The sequence below is a fragment of the Nannospalax galili genome, unplaced genomic scaffold, assembly GCF_000622305.1.
Source record: "Nannospalax galili isolate Female #2095 unplaced genomic scaffold, S.galili_v1.0 scaffold127, whole genome shotgun sequence".
NCBI classification, from domain to species: Eukaryota; Metazoa; Chordata; class Mammalia; order Rodentia; family Spalacidae; genus Nannospalax; species Nannospalax galili.
Window position 1 is genome coordinate 11,309,529 of NW_008360326.1, and position 23,353 is coordinate 11,332,881.

Sequence of the window (23,353 nt, forward strand, 5' to 3'; positions counted from 1 at the left end):
CACTATTGGAAGTATGCTGTTAGGGATACTGAATGAGAACAAAGCATAATGTAAGAGTCTCTGCCTCCTATCTCGTCCCAAACTGTACTTTTAACCATCATGCCGAATGTTCCTCCATTTGTCCATGGGTTTAAGCCTCCCCCTACTCTCACAGTGGCTATAGGCAGGCCAGACGGCTCACAGCTTCCCTGACTTCATCTTACCCCGGCACGCTTTGTTCACAGGGGCCCTCTCAGACCCACAGCTATGCTACAGCCTTCTGGTACAACATGGCCTTTCTTTTACCTCCAGTGCTCTACTCTAGAATCCCCATGGCCAGCCCCCTCACTTCCTTCACACTTCTTAGGTATTCCTTTCCCTGAGATCGACCTGCTTACCTAGTTGAGACTCAAGTTTCACTCTAAGTCCTCAGCATGCTGTGCCTCTTACCTGCTCCATATTTTATTTTCTTATTCTGCCTCTCATTACCACATAATTGTTTCAATTTATATCCATAGCTCACTATTCCCCCCCGACCTCCAGTAGACTGCAAGCTTTTGAAGGGCAGGGGTCTTCACTGCGTTCTCTTATGCATCCCAAAGGTCTAGGAGTGAATAAGTGTATTGAATATACTGACTGATTAAACAAAATAAATCACTTAGTCTAGCAGATTATATTTTAGTGAACACATGTTGATGTTTCTGATGTCATGTTACTTATCTAGCTGTTTATTAATCAATTGGACTAATTATCTGAATCTGTCAAGTCATAATCACCAAACGCAGCTTGGACCTAAATTCAGAGTTCTGTTAACAGTTACTGTTTTACAGGCTTTTCTCAGCCGTTTCTCTATGTCCTTCCACATGTTCCACCTCGAGGCCCCAAACCAGCTTTCAGTATACTCCTTCACACATCTTTGATCTTTTCCTAAGGATCTTACTGTAACCTCCAAACGTTGTGCTCTTAGCATTTGTGAATGCTTTAGATACTTTTTATTTATTTATTTTTATTTTATGCATATGTGTTATGCCTGGATGTGTGTAAGCACACCCGTGTCATGCAGTGCTCACAGAGGACAGAAGAGGGCTTTGAGTCCCCTGGAACTGGAGTTATGAATGGTTGTTAGCTACCATGTGGGTGCTGGGATTCAAATCTGGGTCTCCTGGAAGAACTCCAGTGCTTGTAACTGCTGAGCCTTCTCTCCAGCCCCGATAGTTTTTCTTTTTTTAGAGGGTCTACCTAGTCCCAGCCTGCCTGGAAGTCACTATGTGGACCAGGCTGGCCTTGCTGTCACATAGATCTGCCTGCCTCTACTTTAGATATTTTATAGTCATTTATTCTGCCTTTAGACCAAAACACCTAACTTGGGTGCAATCTACTCCCCCCTGCCTACTGTTTTCTTGATATAGATTTCCTTTTCTTTATATTTTGATATGCTTCAGTTTTGATATGAATCTTATGTCAGAAATTCAAAATGTCCTGTGGGAATCATTGAGTCTTGTCTCCTTCCAGGGGTGAGTTCCTTACCCACTGCTAACAACTCACTAAATGTCATGAAGGCAATTACCTTTAGGACATGCTTGACTGTCGTTGAGTCATTTGACTTCAAAAGGCCATTCACATTTTTAGCCAGCTCCTCATGTATTGTTCTCTCCTTGTAAGCCCTAGTCTTGAATACAAACTGAAGAAAATCCAAAAGGTGAACAAAGTTAATTACTTTAAAAAGCTTCAAGAATGATGTCACAAAATAATTAATTCTTTGTGTCAGATTTCATCATGAAATCAATGGAGGTCCAATGATACGAGCAGGATACACCTGTTCCTATTGGGGGTCTTTTGAAGTAGGGCCTTGCTCACCTAAGCTCTTCTGGAAACCCTTTTTGTAGAAACCGAGACAAAGGGCCAGAGAGCCATTGGGCAGGTTCAAGGGATCATGGAGGGCTTTGACCCACCTACGTAGGACATATTCCCCTTCTCTTTCCTTCCACTGGCAACAGGTGGCCTGGTAGCAATTCTTCATCCTGAAAGGGTAGAGCACCCACTCAAACAGCCAAGTGGGGAAGCAGGTGCCTTCCAGAGGCAAATAGGTGAGCTCCCCATAAGCCCAGGTTCTACCATTCCATGCTAGACACAGCTATCAAGAGGTTCATAAACACTGGCAATCAGTAAGAGAGAGACAAATGCTCACTTTATTTTCCTTTTCTCTAAGGATTGGCTTGGTGCTAACTTTCAATATTTTTTTGTGTATTTTAAGAATATCAATGCACTTACGTGTATACACACATAGTTCAAATAGAAAATGCACCTTTTTTGAGACCAGGGTCTCCCTGTAGCCCCAGCTGGCCTGAAACTCAGACTGGCCTTGGTCTCACAGATATGTCTGGTTTTGCCTCCCTAGTGCTGGGATTAAAGGTGAGCACCACTATGTCTGGCCATAAAATGCTTCCTCTTATTAAATTATAGTAGTTTATTTACAAGTTAGGTTTGCCTCAAGAAAGGACATCTCCTCATAATACAATTTAGACAGGACTACCATGGAGAGTGAGGAAAGGCAAGAGACTGGTCTGTTCATTTCTAGATTTCTAACCATTTCTTTGCACTTTGAAGCACATGAGCACCATGGCGCACCCTGAAGTTTGCAAGCTCACCTCAAAGCGGAGAGACAAAGCTAATGGATGTGTAAAGCTAGCTGCAGTCAAGCACGATTTCATTTTCCCTTATGTATTCTGCCTTATATGAGGACAAACTCATCATCAATTTATCCAGTACAAAGCACTTATGTTAAAATCTGACACTTAGACCTAGCAGTCCGACAAATCACCACGAACCAGGGCATTTGATTAGATTCACATTAGACCTACATCATACATCTTTGAAATAGACATGGTGCTGAATGTGTACAGTTCTGATATTGTGGATGGAGTGAATTAACAGCACTTAGTGCCACTGAACTTGAAATGGTGTTTTGTTTACTTTTGAATAAATATAAATCACATTGAATATCACATCTTTCAAGGCTATCTCGGAGTTAGCTCATCAGTTGTCACGATGTTCCTGAGAGTTGGGCTTACTCTCTGCCTATATGTTAAAATGTTTTTTTTTTTTTTTCTTTTCTCACCTTATGGTAAAAAAATTCAGACTCTTAGGTCAGGCTCTTAACCGTGAAGCCAAACAGAAGTCCAATCACAGAACACACAGTTGGAAAATGGATGTTTCCCGTGACAAACTGCCCAAGTAACTTAACAAATTAGACTCTGGTCTCTCACTTGTTAGTTTAGTGATCTTTCTAGAGTAACATGCAAACTGATTATACTTACTAGGAAGTATTTGATACATTATTTGGAAATATATTCTAAACTATCCTTAGGAATTGTCAATCTGAAATTTCATGTATTGCTGGATTTGAACCACTTCAAAATAAAAGAAATGAACCACCACTCTTCTACATTGTGGAGTGAAATGGTCCTATCAAGATATTTTATATGTTCTGGTTGAAATTTAAGCCCATTACAAGATTTATCTCCAGTTTATCTCTCCAAGAGCACTACAGATAAGAGTCTGAACACTAAGGTTCTCATAGGTACTGGCCTCAGTGATGACGCCCACCAGAAGTCACTATGTGAACCAAGCTGGCCTCCATCTTACAGAGCTCTGCCTGCATCTGCCTCCCAAGAGCTGGGATTAAAGGTATGCGTCACCATGTCTGGCATCTCATAATATTTAAGGACTCTGTGGAACCAGGAAACTAAGGTTGGAATGAAGCTACCTGTGAGTACGATGGATTGAGAGGTTATTTTATTCTTTTCAGTTCTTTTGTAGATTTAAATAGAAAATTAGGTTAAGAACTGAGAAGAACTTTTTCCAGACAGTCTGTTGGCAAGTAAATTCAATACCCTAGAAAGTAAGTGAGGCTTCTCTCTGAAACAGAGAGCAAACTCCAAAAAGGAATTTGTAGGTAGAACTGGGTCATATTAGGTAAAATGACACTCCAGGGAAGTCACTGTGAAGTGATTTGGTATTTCCAACATATAGGGCATTTTGAGGAGGAAGTGTGCACACCCATGCTGTGGTATTCAGAAAAGACATTCAGCATTTCTGGTGCAAAGTTACAGACAGAGAAAAGAATCCTTACAGGTGGGAATCTCAGAGTGGTTCCCCTGAGAATGGGATTTCTAACAGCCTCCTTTTGTAGGAATATGGACAATAATAATGATTATTATTAAAACAAAGTTTTTAGCACAAAATGCCCAAGTGCTTCTCCAGTTCTACTTCTAGACATCTAGAATGAATATGTCTATCCATGTGTATTGCTTGAATATATTTCCCTAAAAATTCAACGTCTCCAAAGACCTAATCTATGCATAGACAAAATAGAAATGGAAGTCTTCTATGTGTTATAAAGTACTTTAAGACATTTATGATTGTCTCTGGATGTTTGCAGCAGAGCTGTGAGGGTACAAACATCATCACAAGTTCACCGGCATGGGTTCACAGCCAACTGGAAATGAGAACGGAATGTCTCCAAGTGACACTGGACAGAGGATGCTGAAGAAGTGGTGCACACCAATGAGATGGGCAAGCGGTTCATGCTGGAAGATAAAGGACTTAACATACCAGAAGCAGGTACAAATATAGAGTGACTGGGAAAATGAAATAATGCCTGAGAAAACAATAAAAAAAGCTAAGAAAAATTACAGAAGAAACAGAGCATTCAGCAACCCCACAGGAAAAGTATTTCTTTTATAAACAAAGACATTTCATGTACTTCTAGTGTCAACTTTCGGAGAACAGCACTTTAGCTTTTTCTTTCCATTCTTCCCATGTCAATATTCATTTGCACGTGTACCTAGTATTTATAAATTTAAACAATACAGCTAGCCCATTAATGCAAAGAATGGAATTCTGCTAAGGTAAACTCTTGTTCTGACCATAGTGGGCACCATCTGGCTTTGGGGGTAGAAGTTCCCACTGAGTGCAGACAGGAAATGAGACGAGCCACATAGCACAGGGAATACGATCAGTGCCCTAGTGCTGACTTCCTACCTTAATGTATGACTGGACGGAATGGTCTAGCTGCTCCTCATGACACTTGGCCACAATGTCGGCCAGAACCCTGGAAAAGCAAAGCTGTTCAGTGGCCTTGCTGAAGGCATAAAAACACCACTTTATCTTGACATTAGAACACTTGGTAAATGGAGTATTTTGTGGATGAGTGTATGGAGGAATGAAGGAACCAAGCAATGTTACAGTCCTCTCTTGCTCTCCCCACTTCTCAGTACAGGGCATTTACTATGCTTAACACCCAGGGGGCCAATTCAAAAATTTGATATTCCAAGCATTGATCAAGGTATAAATAAGATCTTAGGGTAATAGCAGCATATGGAGACACTGACTGGGTCAAATATGCCAATTACGGTTTGTGCATTTGCTGACATTGTCTTCCTGGAAGAGATCATTTTTAGTACCTAATTAAAACTGAAGACTTTTAAGCTCTGATTAATGATCATGTGCCATTTTAAAGGGCTCAGCTTCCAACCTACGAGTTGACTACATATTTTCAGGAAAGGGGATTAGATTAAGATGTATATTTTCTCCCATTAGTTCGGTTAGGGTTTCAAGTACAAAAGGCAAGTTGGTTTTTAGATATTAACACTACCAGCTGCTGTGCAATCAGAATGCTTTGCAGTACCTCAGAAATTTCAACGGATGTATCAGCCGCAGTATTTAAATGTCTCTGGACATCAACATATACACTTCATTGACAAGGATATTAGTTGATGGCACAGTTGGGAATTTTTAATCCAGGTTCAGAACTGGATGATTGTGAAACTGTTAAAGACACTTTAATTTCTTACAACTTCTGGGCATTTCTATGTTAAAAGCTAGACTGAAATCCCTCTTTATGGAAAAGATAAATCATATGTTTATGAACAAGGAAGATACAGTACACATTTCAATACCTATAGTAAATTTTTGTAGGATGCTAAGACTATTTTTTGAAACAAACCACAAAAATATGATTAAATTCTTAATTTAAAGCAATATAAACGCAAAATTAAGAGTTCATACCTAGCCAGACTAGCGATGTTGAAATAGTATGGTATAACCAAATTAATGTGAGAGAAAGGAAGAAAATATAATAAAAAAGTTCTGTGGGAATGTAAAATGACATAGCTACTCTGGAAAGCATTCTGGAAGTTTCTTCGTAATCTAACATGTAACTACTATACTGTATGGCAATTGCATTACTGTGTATTCAGGTCAGAACCAAAGAATTAGAACTAAATTTACATAAAATTATATATAAATGTCCACAGTGACTTTATTTGTAATAGTTCCCAAATAGAAATAATGCAGATGTCTTTCAACAAATAAATTGTTAAACAGACTATTGTATCACCAATGAAAAGAAAGGACCTATTGATAGGTGAACAATCTGGGTGAATCTTCAGAGGATTATGATTAGTTAAAAAGTCAATACCAAAAGATTACATATTGTGTAACTTCATATACGCACAGATAAAAATGTGTGTGTGTTGCCAGTGAGAGACTAAGAGCACAAAGGTTCTCTCCATAGTGTTTCTTTCAATTGCTCATGAATCTACAATTATATCAAACTAAAATGTTTAAAAAAACACAAGCAAGGGAAAATAACTCTAACACTTCACTAAGGATAACAATACGGGATTAGAAATTACGGATTCAAGAGTGAGAAGTGCGTGTGCCAGCATGCGGCTGTTCAGTCAGAGTCGAACCTTCGGAGTTCAGTGTGACCCAGCTACCCTGGTCTTCTTCCAAGGTGCAACTGTTACCTGGTGATGGTGGTACTTATATCATCTTCCTCGTTCTGCACCAAAACTTTGAAGAGCTGATTCAAGATGATGGGCAGAAAACTCATGATTGAGTGAATCTTTTCCACGTTTAATAAGTTCTGCAATAAATTGGAAGAAAGACATTGGGTAAATGCAAAGCATGTTCAGAGTTACAGGCTCAATTAAATGCATGCCCTCAGACAAAAAAATTCCAAACACAGAGGAGGAAGGCTCTGTGACACTGATCTAGGCAGTGGCTTCATATGTAACGAAAGTAAAAGTAGACAAATGGGATCACATCTAAATTGAAAGCTTTTGCAGAGCCAAGGAATCACTGAGCAGCGTGACAAGTCAACTTCTGGAATGGGAGAAAACCCTTGCAAATCATGTGCCTGATGAGGGGAGAATATCTAAAATATTTTAAAATCTCAAAAGCAAGTGAACAGCACAATTAAAAAGTAGGCTAAGGGCCAGAGAAGACATTTCTTAAAAGAACACATACAAGCTTTCAATAACAGGTATACAAACAACTGCTTAACATAACTTATCATCGGATAAATACATTATAAAACAACAGAGAAATATTACCTAATTTGTTAGAATGGCTATTATCAAAAAGATAAAAGAGAACAGGTACTGTGGAGGATATGGAGAAAAATGAACCCCCTCCCTGAAAATGTTAGTAAAGATGTAAATTTATTTGTTGTAATGGAAAAGAGTGGATAGATTCCTCAAAAAACCCAAGAATTAATTGCCTTTGGATCCAGCAACCTCACAACTGGGTACATATCCAAAGGAAATGATATCAGTGTGAAGAAACATCTCTCTTATAGTCACTGAGGCATTGTTCATAATAACCAAGACACAGAATCAGTTTAGATTTCCACCAACAGATAAATGACCAAAGACAAGCTGCTGGGTCAAACAGAGGAATACTATTCAGCTTTAAGAAGGAAAACCTGGCATTTTCAAGGGCATGGATGAACTCGAAGGACATTTTCCTAAGCATGACAAATCGGGCACATGGAGATAGGTACCACACGATCTCACTATGTGACATTTGAAAGAAAGTTTGATTTATAGAAGCAGGGTGTGTAATGGTGGTGAAAGGGGGTGGGGAGGGGAAGGTGATGGGAGATGTGGGTCAAAGGGCACAAAATTTTAGTTAGGAGGAATAAGTTTGAGAGGTACAATGTACGACATGGTGACCATAGTTAATAATATTTATTGCATTCTCATAGAGATGTATGAAAATGCTTTGAATGTTCTCACCATATATATTATGTCTCTCTCTGTCTCTCTCTCTATGTGTGTGTGTACGTGTGTGTATGTGTATAATGCACATATCAGTCATGTTCATTTAGTCAATGCCTAACATATACTGAAGGGGCTGTGAAATAGTGTTCCTACGGCTTTAAAAATATGCTTGGTAAATTTAGCCAAACCCTGGACGTGTATGCCTGGAGAGCCTTGTCTCATGAGAAAGTTCATGCAGGAACGCCTGCTGAGTTGCTTAACTGCTCGATTCTGGCCTCTTTATTGTTATCCACTGTTCTGTAAACATTCAACTGTAGCTCTGATGAGTACAAGTATGAAAACAGAGCTGCCCGTGTTTTCGGCACTCATACATGGATGAAGAAATAAGGTAAAGAAATAAAACCGCATGAGTCCCTTGGTCTTTTTCCGTTCTGTGTAATCCATTCAGGTCCCGTGGCTGTGCTCCCGGCAGCCATACGTGGCGCCCCAGCAGGAACTTGAGCCATGGTATACACATCCCAGTACATCATGTTTTAGGGGATAAAGATATATGACTTTTATCTGTCAGTTCAATAAACAAGGGGAAAGCAGTGAGGCGTGTTCTACAGGTGTTTTTAGGGATGGGAAGTGATTGCTGTCATCCCTTTTACCCGGCTTTACTCATCCCGGAATGCGGAATGGCAGAGGGCTGGAGGGTTGTGTTGCAAGGACTCACCACTTAATTAGCTATGGTAAATATATTCTGATTTTCAATTATTTTTATTTTGGAAAAACCCTAATCTTTGCTCTTTCTCTTTTTATATAAACACAGCTATGTAGAAATTATGAAATCAAAACCACTTACTCTGAATTGTAAGATGTTTTAGCTTTCTCCATAACCATCACCGCCTAGCTAGCTATTCAGGGGGACAGTGGGCCTTTGCTCGTTTTAACCCCGAAGACTACTAAATCTGTTGGCATGCCATATTACCTTACAAGCGCGAACAAAACTCGAGGTAGGTGACTGAGACATGTCTTTTTCTCTTTTTTGGCACTGGTGGAAAAATGCGTTCACATGTGGGTCCTGCAATGGCAGAAGAAGTGTGAGAAGAGGTGTTCTATTGACACCATTTTCCTCATGGGAAATAAGGACTAGAGGAGGTAAAGTGACTAGTTCAGAGTCACTATGCCAGCAACTGGCCAAAGTGACTCTCCAGTGAAGTCTAGCCAACCTCATGGCCCTGCATAGGCTCTGAAAGTTATAATTAGTTTCAGAGTTAACATCCAAAGTATTTATTTTGACATTGAACAGGTGTGTTAGATCTGGATGCTGTCAATAGGAGGAAATCATACTGGTAAGGGGATGATCATGCTGTTATATACACTTGTGGATTTTAGCCTCAAATTATATTACTTATGGAGTTGGGGCATTTTATCTATATTGAAAAGGCACAAAATTATACCCTAAGTATCTTCCTTGGCAGCCTTAGTCACCTGCCCAAATGATGATTCTCCCTGTGCACATGCAGGCATCATCTTTAGATTTTATGTCAGAGATGATGCCTCTACTGCAGGATGTGGTACTCACCTGAGTGTTTACTGTTGATACAACAAATGTTGAAACTTTGAAAAGCGGTTTGCCACCGTCCACCCATTTAATGTCACTCCCACCATGCTGCAAGAAAGAGTTTGCTACCATCATTGTGACAATTTGAGACAAAGGAATTAAGTCACTTTTAATGTTAATTTGCCATAGAGATGGGAAAAAGTGCAAATTCATTTGGCAATATTGGAGTCAAGTCTGTCAAGTTTCAGAGGGTCATTTTTCATAGTTCATTTCTTGTGATCATAAATGAAATTATATACTTGGATTATCATAGGGTGACTTCACTCATGAATGCAATGCACATACATTATCATGTTAGTTTAAGTAGCCAAGAAAGAAGATAGCCTTAGTCACTTAGCTGATGCATTTTTATTTTCTTGTAATTTACACAATACTTAATACCTTTCCATTTGCAGAATCTTGAATGCTTAAATAATTAGGAGGCAGAGCTGTTGCTATTGGAATATTATACTCTTGAGAAGCTATCTGATCGTGTTTCATCAGAGGGAGCCAGGCATATCCCACTGCAAAGAAACAATATGGAGAAAACTTTTGAGCACACTTATTCATGGGAAGAAACACAAATCTACAGATTTGTCACCTGTAAACACTAATTTCATTATAAATTCAATAAAACCCATTAAAATAGTCCCTAACTCAAGTTGATTGTCGTTCTAAGTTACTTCAGGCTACTTCCTGGCAGTACCTGATGTCTCTAGAGCCTCCTTCTTTTTGGCATTAGCTTTGGCATTGATGTCACATGTCACATGATAAAAGGAAAACAAAAGATGATGTTTCTCATGGAGTTGTGTTGGTAGCTCAATTTTCACCTGAAATGAAGGACATCATATTTAGACCAAGATTAAAATCATTTGCTTATGGTCAGCATAAGACAACACATAGTCTTAAAAAAAAAAAAAAAACGAAATCTAGGTCTATGTTCAATCATACCACTTTAGCTCTCAATAAATATACAATCTTTTAGCTTTAATGTATCAGTATGTTGATGCTCTTTATTGTGATGGGTGATGATTTATATTACCTCATATCTCACATTAAATTATCTATGCTAATAGTGTATGGGTTAAGCACACACACGGATAAACATAAAACACAGAACTATAGAACGTAAGGACAGAAGTTAAAGGTTAAGTTTCAAAGCCCTGTCAAAAGCATTTCATTTTCCCCAGAGTCTTGTGAAGGGGAGGGACTCAAGGTGGGGAATGGTAAGGGGACTCTGGGTGAGTAAGAGACGGAAAAGTTAATAATAGTGCTTTCTAAGACAAGATCCCACATCTCATTCCCGGACCTTGTCCAGGTAACATGTACTTATTTTTACATCCATCACTAAGTTGTTCTCAGAACTGTCAAAAATAGTCACTAATAGTTGCAGATTATTAGATGTTCCATGAATCTGGCTAAGTTACTTTCATAATATTCAGGAAGGAATTAACATAGCTGGTTTCAAAGTGTGGTCCCTGAAGCAGCAGCTTCTGTGCCATTTGGAACCTTGTTTAGCCACAAAATCTCAGGCCCCAAACCAGACATGTTGAATCTGAACCTGGACCTTTGTTTCAATGATCCTTCCAGATAATTCTGATATATGGTAAAGTTTGAGGATCCCTGGATTTTGATGGGTAACAGTTTGACATAGACTCTGTATACAGCAGCATGCTAACTTAGTTACAAAAACAAGTATACATTTACAAATATATAATAATAAAACAATAGACATTTTCTTTCTTAGGTAAAGTCAAGGGCATATGGAAATGTTCGAGTATTCAAGAATTCTAGCTAACTAAATGCTAGTGAAAACATTGTTGACTTAGCAAATACTGTAAATATTCACATTTTATTATAACAATGCATTGGAATAATTTATACCCATTTTAAGAGTTAATGCAATCATTTTCCCTGTAATGAAGAAAATAAAGCCTTCGTTTTAAATCTGCACTGCAGAGACCACCAAGCTATTAATAACACACACATTGTCATGTGGAAAAGCTCAGAGGTTTTATGAGAATTCCAGGAAACATGAAAATGAAAAAGATTAAAAGGCAACATTAACTACACAGAGAACATTCATTAAAAATTCTTACAACTACAGAAAATGCACCTTTCACACGGACTTTGCCAAAGAGTCAACCAATATAGTAGGTACTTTGTAATGTGATCATAGCTCTTTCCCTTAGCATTTTCATCCTCTGGCCTGGATTTATAGAGGGAAATTAAGACCATTAAATGGATATGGAGGGGACAGATAGGGTCAGGAAGATGCTTTATCGGGAGTTCTATTAATTACTTTGAAAATAATTAATGTGCAACATGGTGTAGTGCACAGAAAATGGCTTGTCAAGATGTCCTCCATGTTCTGACATGCAGAACTCATGAACGTGTACATGACAAAAGAGACACAGCAGATATGATTAAGGCAAGGACCAGATTGTCCTAGATATTCCAAGCCACAATGGGTCCTTCCTCCTCCTCCTCCTCTTTTCCTTCTTCTTTCTCTGAGACAGGGTCTCATGTACTCCAGGCAGGCCTCAGCCTCACTACGTAATAAAAGATGACCTTGAACTTGTGAACCTCCTGTCTCCATTTTCCAAGTGCTGGAATTACGGGCATATACCACCATGCTGTTTTATGTGGCCTGGGGATGAAATTCAGGGCTTCTTGTATGTTTGGCAATCACTCTACCAACTGAGCTATCTCTCCAGTCCCACAGTAGTCCTTATAAGAGGAAGGAAGGAAAGCCAGAGGCAAGGATGGAGGGAAGACAGAATAGAGGTAAGTGGTGAGCTGGTTAGAATGGAGTCTTAAGGCAAGGAGTGTGGCAGTGTCTTGAGGGTGAAAGAGGCAGGGAAACAGATTTTCCTCTAGAACTTTCAGGTGTCTTGCTTGCTGACACCTTTATTTCATCCCATGACCCCCACTTCAAACCTTTGACTACCAGAGCTGTAGGATAACAAGTGTGTGCTTTAAGGAACCAAATGGTGCTGATTTTTATAGCATTCCTAGAAACCTCACATAACAGATATGACTTTGAATCTCAGAAGTTGCGTTAGTTCAGACCTTTGCCTTTTGGCTAGAAACTAAATTTAATCCCTGATACTTGTCTTTTAAAAATTTTATTCATTTATTTTTTATTTTTATTTTATGTGTGTTTTGCCTGCATGTATATAAAGTGCACTTTTGCATGCAATGCTTATGGAGGCCAGAAGAGGGTGTCAGATTCCTCAGAGCTGGAGTTAAGGATGGTTGTTAGCTAACATGTGGGTGCTGGAACTGAACCTGGGTCCTTGTAAGAGTAGCCAGTGGTCTGAAACACTTTAACCATCTTTCTAGTCCTCAATGATCTTTCTTTCTTTCTTTTTTTAAAAAACATTTTTATTTATTATTTCTATTTTTTTTCTTTGGTCTTTTTGAGACAGGGTCTCCCTGTAGCCCCAGCTGTTCTGGAACTCACTATGTAGACCAGGCTGGCCTTGAACTCAGAGAGATCCGCCTGCCTCTGCCTCCAGAGTGCTGGGATTAAAGGTGTGCGCCACCATGCCCGGCTATTATTTCTGTTTTTTTTGTGTATGAGTGTATTGCTTGCAGGTATGTAAGTGCCCCCACATTGCAGAATATCAATGGAGCTCAGAAGAAGAAAACAGATTCTCCTGGAAATGGAGTTACAAACAGTCATTACTGGGTAACTGGGTACCGGGAATTGAACCTGGGTCCCCTGCAAGAGCAGCCAGTGCTCTTAAACAATGAGCCATCCCTCTAGTCTCCAGTGATGTTTCTTAAGAGTTACAGTGAGTGGTAAAGCCTCTGCCTAGAGTTACATGACCTCGTTTGAACTCTGCCACTTATTAGTTATGTGCCCCTGGCAAAGTTACTTGACTCTTTGGAGCCTCAGTTTCCTCATCTATATAATGGGAAGGTGGTAACAGAACCCACTATGCAGAACTGCAGTGGGGTTAAGTGAAATGGTGTCTTTCTTGGAATATGGTCTGCTGTTTAGAACATAGTGAGAGTGTTGACTTTTCTACAGGAAGCCATGCTCCCAGCCAGAGGATGAGGGGGCCTAAACTCACTCAAGTTTATGTATATGTGTGAGCAATAATGTTGGCTCATAAAATCTAATCCGCTGCTCTTCCTATTAACGTTATGAAATGCTGCTGCTGATTTACCAATCAGGCTATCTAAGAAATTTCTATCATACTCACCAGTGACCTAATGAAAAGATTATCTCCCTTGAGAAGATACAATAAAATGGTCACACTTTGAGGGCCAATCTTGTACTCAAATGCAGGAATTTGAAATATACTCCAAGGGCAACATCAGTCAATGTCACTATCAGTCTTGAAAGTGCACACAGGTACTTACGTGTGTCCGCAGTCTGAGGTGTGGGCTAGATAAGGTTCAATTGATCCTACTCATCCATGAGTTTTAGGACCTGCTGGGTAGTGGAAGCTTTGCCCTTACCTCATCAGAGAAATCCGGATTCTGGGAATGGTGTAGAACAGCTGTGTACGCAGCTGAGGTGAAGAGAGGCCCTCCAGGTTTTCCATAAATACACTGTTTAAAAGATGTGAAAAACATTACCATTGAAATCTACCTGATGACTTTATATTCATGCTCAGATGCCTAGAAGCTCAGAAAGTAACCAACTGTGACTAGTAATAATCAGATATTTAGAGATTAGAAATGCATGTGCAAACATCCAATGTCAATTGCATTGAAAAAGAATTTTTCTATATGAAACTGTGTATTTTAATAATGAAATGGAGATCTTTTTAAAGGTTAAAACATCATTTAATTTATGTCTTATAGGGTTTATACTGAGTACAATATTGTATAACTGTAATAATTCAACTGTAAACCTAAAAATTTACAGCCAAATTTGAAAGAGATGCATCCTACCTCAGGAAAACGTTATTGAATATGTCAATTGTGTTGTAATGATATGCTTCTTCTAAGTATGTTGTTATTAAATAAATCATTTTTAAAAATTAAAAAAAAATCAAAAAGAAAAAAAAAGTTATGAGGTAAACAATTACGAATGCCTGAATACATCCCTGAGTGAAAAAAGTCACAGCTCTTCAGTTCCCAATTCTCTGACCAATGCACACTTTGCCATTAACTTCCCAGGATGAGTTGACATTGAGATATCTTCGAACTTCATTGGCATATGGCTGTTCATTTATTATGCAATAGGACACCAAAGAAAATCCAAGGCTTTTACTCATCTTGCAGGTATGACATGAAGGCCAAATACTAAACCAACCCACTATGTGACTTATTACCATAAGTGTGAGTGAATGTGTTTAGTATAAATCCCTGTAGGGAGACTTCTGATGGGGCCATTTCTATCCCAGGCTCTGATCGGGCCATAGGATAGGACCGACACTTGTGAGTCACACAGGTTAGAAAGTTCCTCTTCCCAAATTCAGGGCTTCTCTTTGAGTCTTACATCTGGCCAGGCCATATCTCTGTGTGGTGTTTAGAATGCACTGAAGCAGAGGACCCACAAACCTGCAATTGTTTCCTCTTTCCTAGAATGTTCCCCATTAAAAGGCCTGCTGTGCCAGTGTCTGTTTGACAGTTACATCACACTTCAAGTTTTCTGCATTGACGCTAATGCTGTAGAGAAGCTGGGCACCTATGGATGCTGATGGTGGCGCAAGATTATTTTGAAGATTTCTTTATTCTGCACGAATAACTTCATTCTCAAATTGACCACCATTTTTCTGAATAAGGCTACACATCTGCTCAGCAGCACAAATCAGAGCATGGGATTTGTACTCGAGAGTTCTTTAAGAAAAAGTCTTGCATAGTGGTAGGGTTGGTTAGGAGTTAACTTTGCTTTTACTACCCCATCACTCTGATGCACTGAAACTGGGAAGTTTTGACAGAAGGCTTTCTAAAAATAGCCTTTCCCTCCATTTTTATAGGCTATTTAATACTGTTTGATACTCCTAAAATAAAACACACCCATATCATATGTGAACTCTTAAAAAAGGCCATCCAGTTAAAGTTTCATAGATCAAAATAGCACAGTTTATACAATTATAACCATTATTTTTTGATATTATTAATGTATGTGATCAGCAACAGGGAATGGTCTTTTAGAGCCATTTTTCAGCTCCTGGTACTTGGCCACAGCACTTTTCATAAATGTGAGCCCTCGGGGTCTTCCTGCTAGTCAATAGGTTCATGTATAGCAGCCCTTCTGTGCTGACCACACAGAGCCTGGGTGGATGTGCTATTTCAAACCAAGCATGCAGAATCAAGAGGTGGGCTAATCGACGCACAGGATAGATTCTTTCACAGGGAACCACTGAGCTTGTTTCTTATTAAAATGGCTCCCCTTTTTCCATATCCTGAAAAGTGTAGACAGCTGCAAGATTAACATTTCTAATAGATCGAGTTCACGTTGGCTATTACTTTTAAAAAATATTTTATTTATTATTTTTATTTTATGTGTATGAGTATATCTCCTGCATATATGTAAGTGCACCCATGTTGTGCAGTGCCTGCCGAGATCGGAAGAGAGTATCACATCCACTGGAACTAGAGTTATAGATGATTGTTAGGTGCCGTGTGGGGGATGAGAATTGAACCTAGGTCCTCTGTAAGAGCAGTAAGTGCTCTTAAATGATGAGCTATCTCTCCAGTCCCTCATGCTGGCTATTATTAAGTCAGGATTTTGAAAACCTAAAACAAATGTCTTAAATTGCTCATCATTTAACCACACTCATATAAAAAGCCCCCTGATGATGCAGAGAACTCTCATGCTGTGTCCTCAGTTAACCTGCTCACCTTCATGGGCTTGGCACAGTCTTCATCAGAATTTTTGAATTCAATGCACACGGTTATATTTCGTGCCTGAAATTACAGTGAGGGGAAAATGAAAATTATAACTTCCTCTTAAATAACACCCTAAACAATCTAAGGACCTAAAATAAGTAGCTTCTAATTAAATCTGAAAATGTAGAACAACCAACATTGTCTTGTGACATTATCCACAGTCCTCAAAAATAATAGGATTTGGAGAGATTTGAAAAGAAACTAAAAGCTCACAGTGAAGCAGGGCAGGCATGCTATTTTCAGAGTATTATAAGAAACCACAAAAATGGTCTGGATCAAGTTTATGTAAGTCTGATTTCAGAAAGGATTTTTAATGTGTTACACAACCATGCATCTTTAAACAATACAGAGATGAACAGCTGCAAGATAGCTTTTGCAGTATCCTCAGATGTTACAAATGCATTAATCTATACATAGTCTTAAAGTGAATTCTACAAATCACTTCATTAACTACCCCTTCCTAAGCATTTCCTTCACAGGGTTTTCCACTGCCAAGTGTTGGCCCACAGTTATTTGTAGTTAGTTTACGGAAACGATCTTGTAGAGTCTAAATATTGTGAACTGAGAAAATAACACCTCAGAAACTTATATCATACCTTGTTGAAACATTTCTGGCTATCATACTTGAGGTGTTTGGGGTAGACGTAAATTTGATTTTTGTATACTCTGTAAGGACGGCAATACTTTGTTGAATCATAAATAAATTCTTCCACCTCCACTGTGGGTTCTGATTGAGCTGTCACGTTGAAAGGCTTGACAGGGATAAAGGACGATGTTACACAGTCTTAAAAAATCAGAAAATAAGAGTTTGTCATTTAATATGGTTCTTCTAAAGGGAGGAATATTTAACAAATTAACATGAATCCACTTAAAATGGAAGTGTTATATTGGGCTCCAATTGATGCCAAGTGTGAGTGTGTTAGGGATGACAGGTAAACACGCTATATATTTAGAATTGAAGCTTATGCCCGAGAAATGTGGTAAATCATTTAGATAAATTTACAATGATTTTATTTTGGTATTATTTCATTTACATATGACTATACTAGCTAGATTTTATAAGATAAATGTAACAATCCACTGACCTTCATGAGATTATTATAAATAAAATATACATATTATTGTATGTCAGAATAAAAATTTACCAAGTGGGTCTATTGTTGATAGGACTATATGGATTACTATTAATTTTTCACCTATCAAATGACTTACAGTGAGGGCCTGAAGCCCTCTGTTAGTTATTTGTTATATTTTTCTTTTCAATTTTACTGACTTTAAAATCTAACTTTATAGTAACAGCCTAAGAGAAAAAACAAAGAAAAGATCCGTAGGAGTATGTAAGTCAAAACTTCTGTCACTACACAGTTTGAAGCTGTCATTTTGAAAGAAAGCAGACAATTGCTACTTCTCTTTACCCACAGAGAGTCTTCCTGGCCTCATATAAAACAAAATGAAGAGCGTTGTGTATTTGGGAATCAGATAACAACCCTAATATCTGATCAGAAATAGATTCTAATATTTTCGTTATGTGCTCAAACTTCTAGTACCCCACAATTCTTTCAAAGGGAATATTTGGCCTTCTCCTTGATTGTTTTTCTTTTCTGTAGGTAATAAAATCCTGCTCCTCAAGCCAAATAGAGGAAATGGCTTAGTTTATTCTTTGCTTTTTCATATCAATCAATATAAAAATGATTTGGGGTCAGAGCTTAAGTTAGAATGCTCATTATATTTCATGGTAAGATGGTTTGTGGAAAATTACAAGGATGGATGGCCATCCTAACATTTTTTGTCAGTAGCCCTCTCCCTGGTCATCATTCATTATAGAAAGCTCTGATTCCTTATGCATTCTGAAGCCCTCATTTGTAGATTAATGAAAGCAGGACTTTGACCATATTCTGAACAATAACAATATTCTATCCACTTAAGTGGCTATGCCCAGTGTTCAAAGCAATTCTTGACGTTGTGCTGTGGCAGAACCAGCCTGTACTTGAGTCAGAAAAACAGGATAGAATTTAAATTCTCTATTGGTTACTTATCTACATGAACCTGGCTTTCCTGTCTTGTAACATTCCAGAATTTTAAGGTCTATGGGATATAATTTAATATCTTGCTGGATATTAAACTCCAATTTGCATAACAGATGATCATTATACGGTCCAGGATATTTTTCCACCACAGCACTCAGTGCCTGTCTCAGTGGAGTTATGTTAAAAGTTATTTCTATTATAGTATAATGAATTCCATTTCTATTTTGGAAAACAATTCCCCAAACAACCTAAACCTTATAACCAACCAACAAACCAACCAAATAAACAAACAAAATCCCACAAGATACTCAGAACTCTATAACTGAACCGTGATTTCAGCATCATACTTGGATGCTCCAAGGGAATGTTGTCAACAGCAATATCCAGGCTTCCAGGGATGGTCTGCATTTTACTTATCCGGTCAGCTCTGTGAAAGATCACACACACACACACACACACACACACACACACACACACACACTGTATTATTTTCATTTCCAAGGGAAAATAACTTACTACTAGAATTCTGAGCTTTGAGAGAGGTTAATAGACTCCAAATATTCTTATATTGATTTCTTTTAGTTTAATTCTTATAAAACCTATGTGCTAATGCAAATAAAAACAAAAAAAATCAGGGAGGAATCAAGTAACAGACATCCTTCAGAAGTTTTTTTTTCTCCTCTTCCTCCTCCTCCTCTCCTCCTCCTCCTCCTTCTCTTCTTCCTCCTCTTCCTCCTCCTCCTTTTTTCTTCTTGGTCTTTTTGAGACAGGGACTTTCTGTAGCCCCAGCTGGATTGGAACTAACCATGTAGACCAGGCTGGCCTTTAACTCACAGAGATTCTCCTGCCTCTGCCTCCCAAGTGTTGGGATTAAAGACACGCAAACACCTCGATCTGCTCTGAAGAATTTCTTTCTTTCTTATTTTCTTATTTTTATTTTGTGTGTGAGCGTATTGCCTGAATGTATGTAAGTGCACTCATGTCGTGCAGTGCCCTTGGAGGTTGGAAGAGGACATTGGATCCCCTGGAACTGGAGTTATAGATGGTTGTTACCCATCATGTAGGTGCTAGGAATTGAACCTGAATCTTCTTCAAGAGCAGTCAGTGCTCTTCACTGCTCAGCCATCTCTCCAGCCCCCAAGAATTTCTTAAACTTATTTTTTTGACTTCACTTACATAAATGGCCAGATGAGTATAATGACAAATTTGTATGATTTTGTCACTAAGACTCATTTAAACTGGCTTGAGAAGTTCTTTGTCATAGTGATTTTTAAGAAGCTTTGAGAATGAGGTTACTTTTTTGCTACAGTTAGTAAGTTTGTATTTTTCCTCTTCACCAGCAAACAAGAGGGGCAAGAACTTTGCTGAGGTCCTCTGTGAGTGAGCAGGCTCTTCTCCCACACCCTTGTACTCTCGCTCCCTGACCCTGGAGTTCTGTTTCCTTCTTTCTACTGAAATGTCTCACTGTTTTTTCTTTGTACTGGTGTGGAAGTTGCTGATAACAATTTCGAATATTACACCCTCAGGAAATCTACGTTGAAAGATATAACAATGATTGTGAGGACCAGAGCCAGCTCTGGCTAGCTTAGGGGGGTTATATTTTTAGGACCATTGCCTGCCAGCTGTGGATCATAGCAAGTATGCAAAACTGAATTACATAAACTTCACATTTAACATTGTATACCAAAGCTCACTACTTTTTAATTATTTGGTAACACTGTTGTAGTTTGAACGTGATATTTCCTCCAAAGCCTCCTGTGTTGGAATACTTAGTCCCCAGCTGGTGGTATTCTTTGAGAGGGTTGTAGAACCTTAGTGGGTGGAGCTTTGCTGAGGAAGTGGATCACTGGGGGCTGGCCCTGAGGCTTCATGGCCCAGTTCCTCTTCCTGTTCACTCTGTGCTTCTTGACTCTGTCTGCAATGAGACCAGCTCCTGCTCCTGCTCCTGCTCCTGTGTCTTCTGTGTCATGAACTGCATCCTCTCTAACCATAGGCAAAAATAAACCTTTCTTAAGTCGCTCTTGTCAGGTGTTAGGTCATGGCAGTTAGAAAAACAACTAATACACACCATAAGATTATCTAATGTCCTCAAGGTTGTTCACATTTCTTCCCAGGCCCATGTTTTGCGAACCCCACTGGCAGCTTGGGGTCAGCAGTGGCAGAATTTATGCTGCAGTTTTGACTTAATGTCACCGCTGTGTTGTGTATTCTAGGTACCCCTTAAAGGTAAAGGGATAATTTCTTTGCTATTTACTGATGACATGGGTTTTGTCAGAGTTGTTTACGTCAGTTTGCTCCCAAATCTTTGCCTGCTCCATTCTGCTCAGTATGACAGCTGTGCATGCCTCAGTGGACTGTTGAAAGGGAGAAGGTAAAAGCACTCTGAATTGTTTCTCATGCTGGCTTGAGGAGACCTGTGAGGAACTTGGTACAGGCTTTGGTCAGGATGTTTGATGAGTGAAGGGAGAAAGGCCTCTTGGTCTCTCATGTCATGAGTGCTCTTACTGCATCACAGTGATTCCAGATTAATATAAAATTGTTCATTTATCTTTGTTTCCTAGAAACTTCCTGAATAAAAAAAAGAATATTGGGGGCTGGAGAGATGGCTCAGCCATTAAGGGCACTGACTGCTCTTGCAGAGGACCCTGGTTCGATTCTCAGCACCCACATGACGGCTATAAACCATCCTTAACACCAGTTCTAGGGGAATCCGAAGCCCTCTTCTGACCTCTGCAACATTGCATGACATGGGTGCACTCACATACAAGCAGGCAATACATTCATACACATAAAATAAAAAAAAGTATTAAAAAAGAATATTGACAATAGTCCCCTTCCAGTACATAGAAAAAAATAATTTACTGATGATGCAGAAAATATTCATTATACTTGTTTCATAATATCGTGCTGCTTTTGAGGGATAAACAGAAATAATTGGTAAGAGACCGCTGATTCTTAGGTGGGAGAGACAGAGCTGATACTCAGGGGTAAACAGTACAAGAATATTCTGAGTATTTGGGGGCTAACAGTTTAAGATAGTAGTGTAACAAGGTCATCAAAATCGCTCAAGAAGAGGCTCCCACAGGAGAGCAAGATCTGAGGTGAACAGGGCACCACGCTCAGTCAACCACCAGCACCAACTGACCAGTAACTAAACAGCCATCTTAGAAGTGGATTCTTCAGCCCCAACCGACCTCTGCCAGCCATTATCAAGTATATAAGAGAGAAGCTGAAACTGTGGACTTGGGAGTAAAGTAATACTACTTCAAGACACTAAATTTTAGGAGTGGCTTGCTACACAGCTGTAGAGGAGTGAGTGGCATGGCTCAACACGACACGATTCTTTTGTGGATCACTTCTAGCAAATCATTTCTCTCTCTTTTTAAAAATATTTTTATTGAGTTTGTGCATTTCATATAATAGATCTTACTCAAATTTAGACCCCTCCTCCACTCTCACCCTCCAGTGGCTCTCCTCACTGGATTTCATGCATTCTGTCATGTATGATAAGTCCCACCCAGTCAAGCATTTGTACTTAGATGTCCCTTGGTGGAAGTTCACCCACTGGAGTCTAGTCAGCCTGTTTAGTCTCTCCCTTAAAGATGATCTACTCACCCTCACCCAGCAGTGATCTGTTCTTTGGCTTGAGACAGTTGTCCCTGTAATTCCAGCTGGCCTCAATCTCACAGAGATTTGCCTGTCTCTCCCCCTGCCTCTGAGTGCTGGGGGCACAAACTAACTATTATGGTACCATTTCGTAGCAATAGGAAGTCACCTGAAAAGCATCTGTTTCTGGAGGAATCTGGGCAGCTGAGATTCGGATCACCACGTGTTGTTATTGAGAGAGAAGAAATCAATGTTGGTAACAGCTTAATTTTGAGAGCACCCAGAATATCCTACCTTCTGTAATCAGATACCAGTTTAAGGAGGTCTTCAGTTGAAATCTTGCTGCTTTCTTGTCTATACAGTGGTGAAAATCTAGAGTCTCTGTCCACATTTCCCTGGTTATCTTTAAATACAGATCTGCAGGAAAGTAATGTTTATTCAGGTTGGTATTTTGTTACTATTTATGAAATTATACTTTTAAGGAGAGTAATTAATAACTTTCCAATTTATAATGGAAGAAATATTAGGAACTTAGGAAAATAAAAAGACAAACATTTTTAGATAAAGTTTTTATTTATGAACCATATTTTTGTCCTGTTTCTTATTTTCAACTATATTTCTAAAGTGGGAACAGTTTATATTACAACCATATATATATATATTTTGTTGCTGTTGTTGTTGTTGTCTTTTTTTGTCTTTTTGAAGCTGGGCCTCCCTGTAGTCCTAGCTGTCCTGGAACTCACTATGTAGACCAGGCTGGCCTTGAACTCACAGAGATCCGCCTGCCTCTGCCTTCCAAGTGTTGGAACTACAGGTGTGTGCCACCACGCCTAGCTTACAACTATATTTTTACGATGTCGCATATTTAGTAACATATCAGAACTTTGGAGCATTGGAGAAACTGGAAAAAAACAGGAATGTGTTACCCTTTGTGTGTGTGTGCTGTTGCACTTGTGTGTGTTCACGTGTGTGTGTATATGTGTGTATATGTGTATGAGTGTGTGTATGTGTGTATATGTGTGTGTATGTGTGTATATGTGTGTATGTGTGTGTGTATGTGTGTATATGTGTATGTGTGTGTATGTGTGTGTATATGTGTATGTATGTATGTGTGTATATGTGTATGTGTGTGTGTATGTGTGTATATGTGTATGTGTGTGTGTGTGTGTAGGCAGGAGGACAACCTTGGCTGTTGTTCCTCAGGCTCCATCAACCTTTTTTTTTAGACG

At 39.0% G+C, this 23,353-nt stretch overlaps 1 protein-coding gene across 6 annotated transcripts in view; it reads right to left on the bottom strand.

Annotated features, from left to right (window-relative positions):
* The window catches only part of Dock10 (dedicator of cytokinesis 10), a 302,587-nt gene that overhangs the window by 70,328 nt on the left and 208,906 nt on the right, over positions 1 to 23,353 (bottom strand). For all 6 annotated transcript variants that reach the window (XM_029559988.1, XM_008825837.2, XM_008825830.1 and 3 more), the window contains exons 15-26: positions 22,419 to 22,541; positions 18,866 to 18,945; positions 17,088 to 17,275; positions 16,444 to 16,509; positions 14,107 to 14,199; positions 10,340 to 10,463; positions 10,036 to 10,157; positions 9,616 to 9,702; positions 9,019 to 9,111; positions 6,792 to 6,910; positions 5,023 to 5,092; positions 1,547 to 1,660 (exon numbers count right to left, since the gene is read on the bottom strand). In XM_029559988.1, the coding sequence (XP_029415848.1) occupies positions 1,547 to 1,660; positions 5,023 to 5,092; positions 6,792 to 6,910; positions 9,019 to 9,111; positions 9,616 to 9,702; positions 10,036 to 10,157; positions 10,340 to 10,463; positions 14,107 to 14,199; positions 16,444 to 16,509; positions 17,088 to 17,275; positions 18,866 to 18,945; positions 22,419 to 22,541 (1,279 nt within the window). The remainder of the gene's footprint in view (positions 1 to 1,546; positions 1,661 to 5,022; positions 5,093 to 6,791; positions 6,911 to 9,018; positions 9,112 to 9,615; positions 9,703 to 10,035; positions 10,158 to 10,339; positions 10,464 to 14,106; positions 14,200 to 16,443; positions 16,510 to 17,087; positions 17,276 to 18,865; positions 18,946 to 22,418; positions 22,542 to 23,353) is intronic.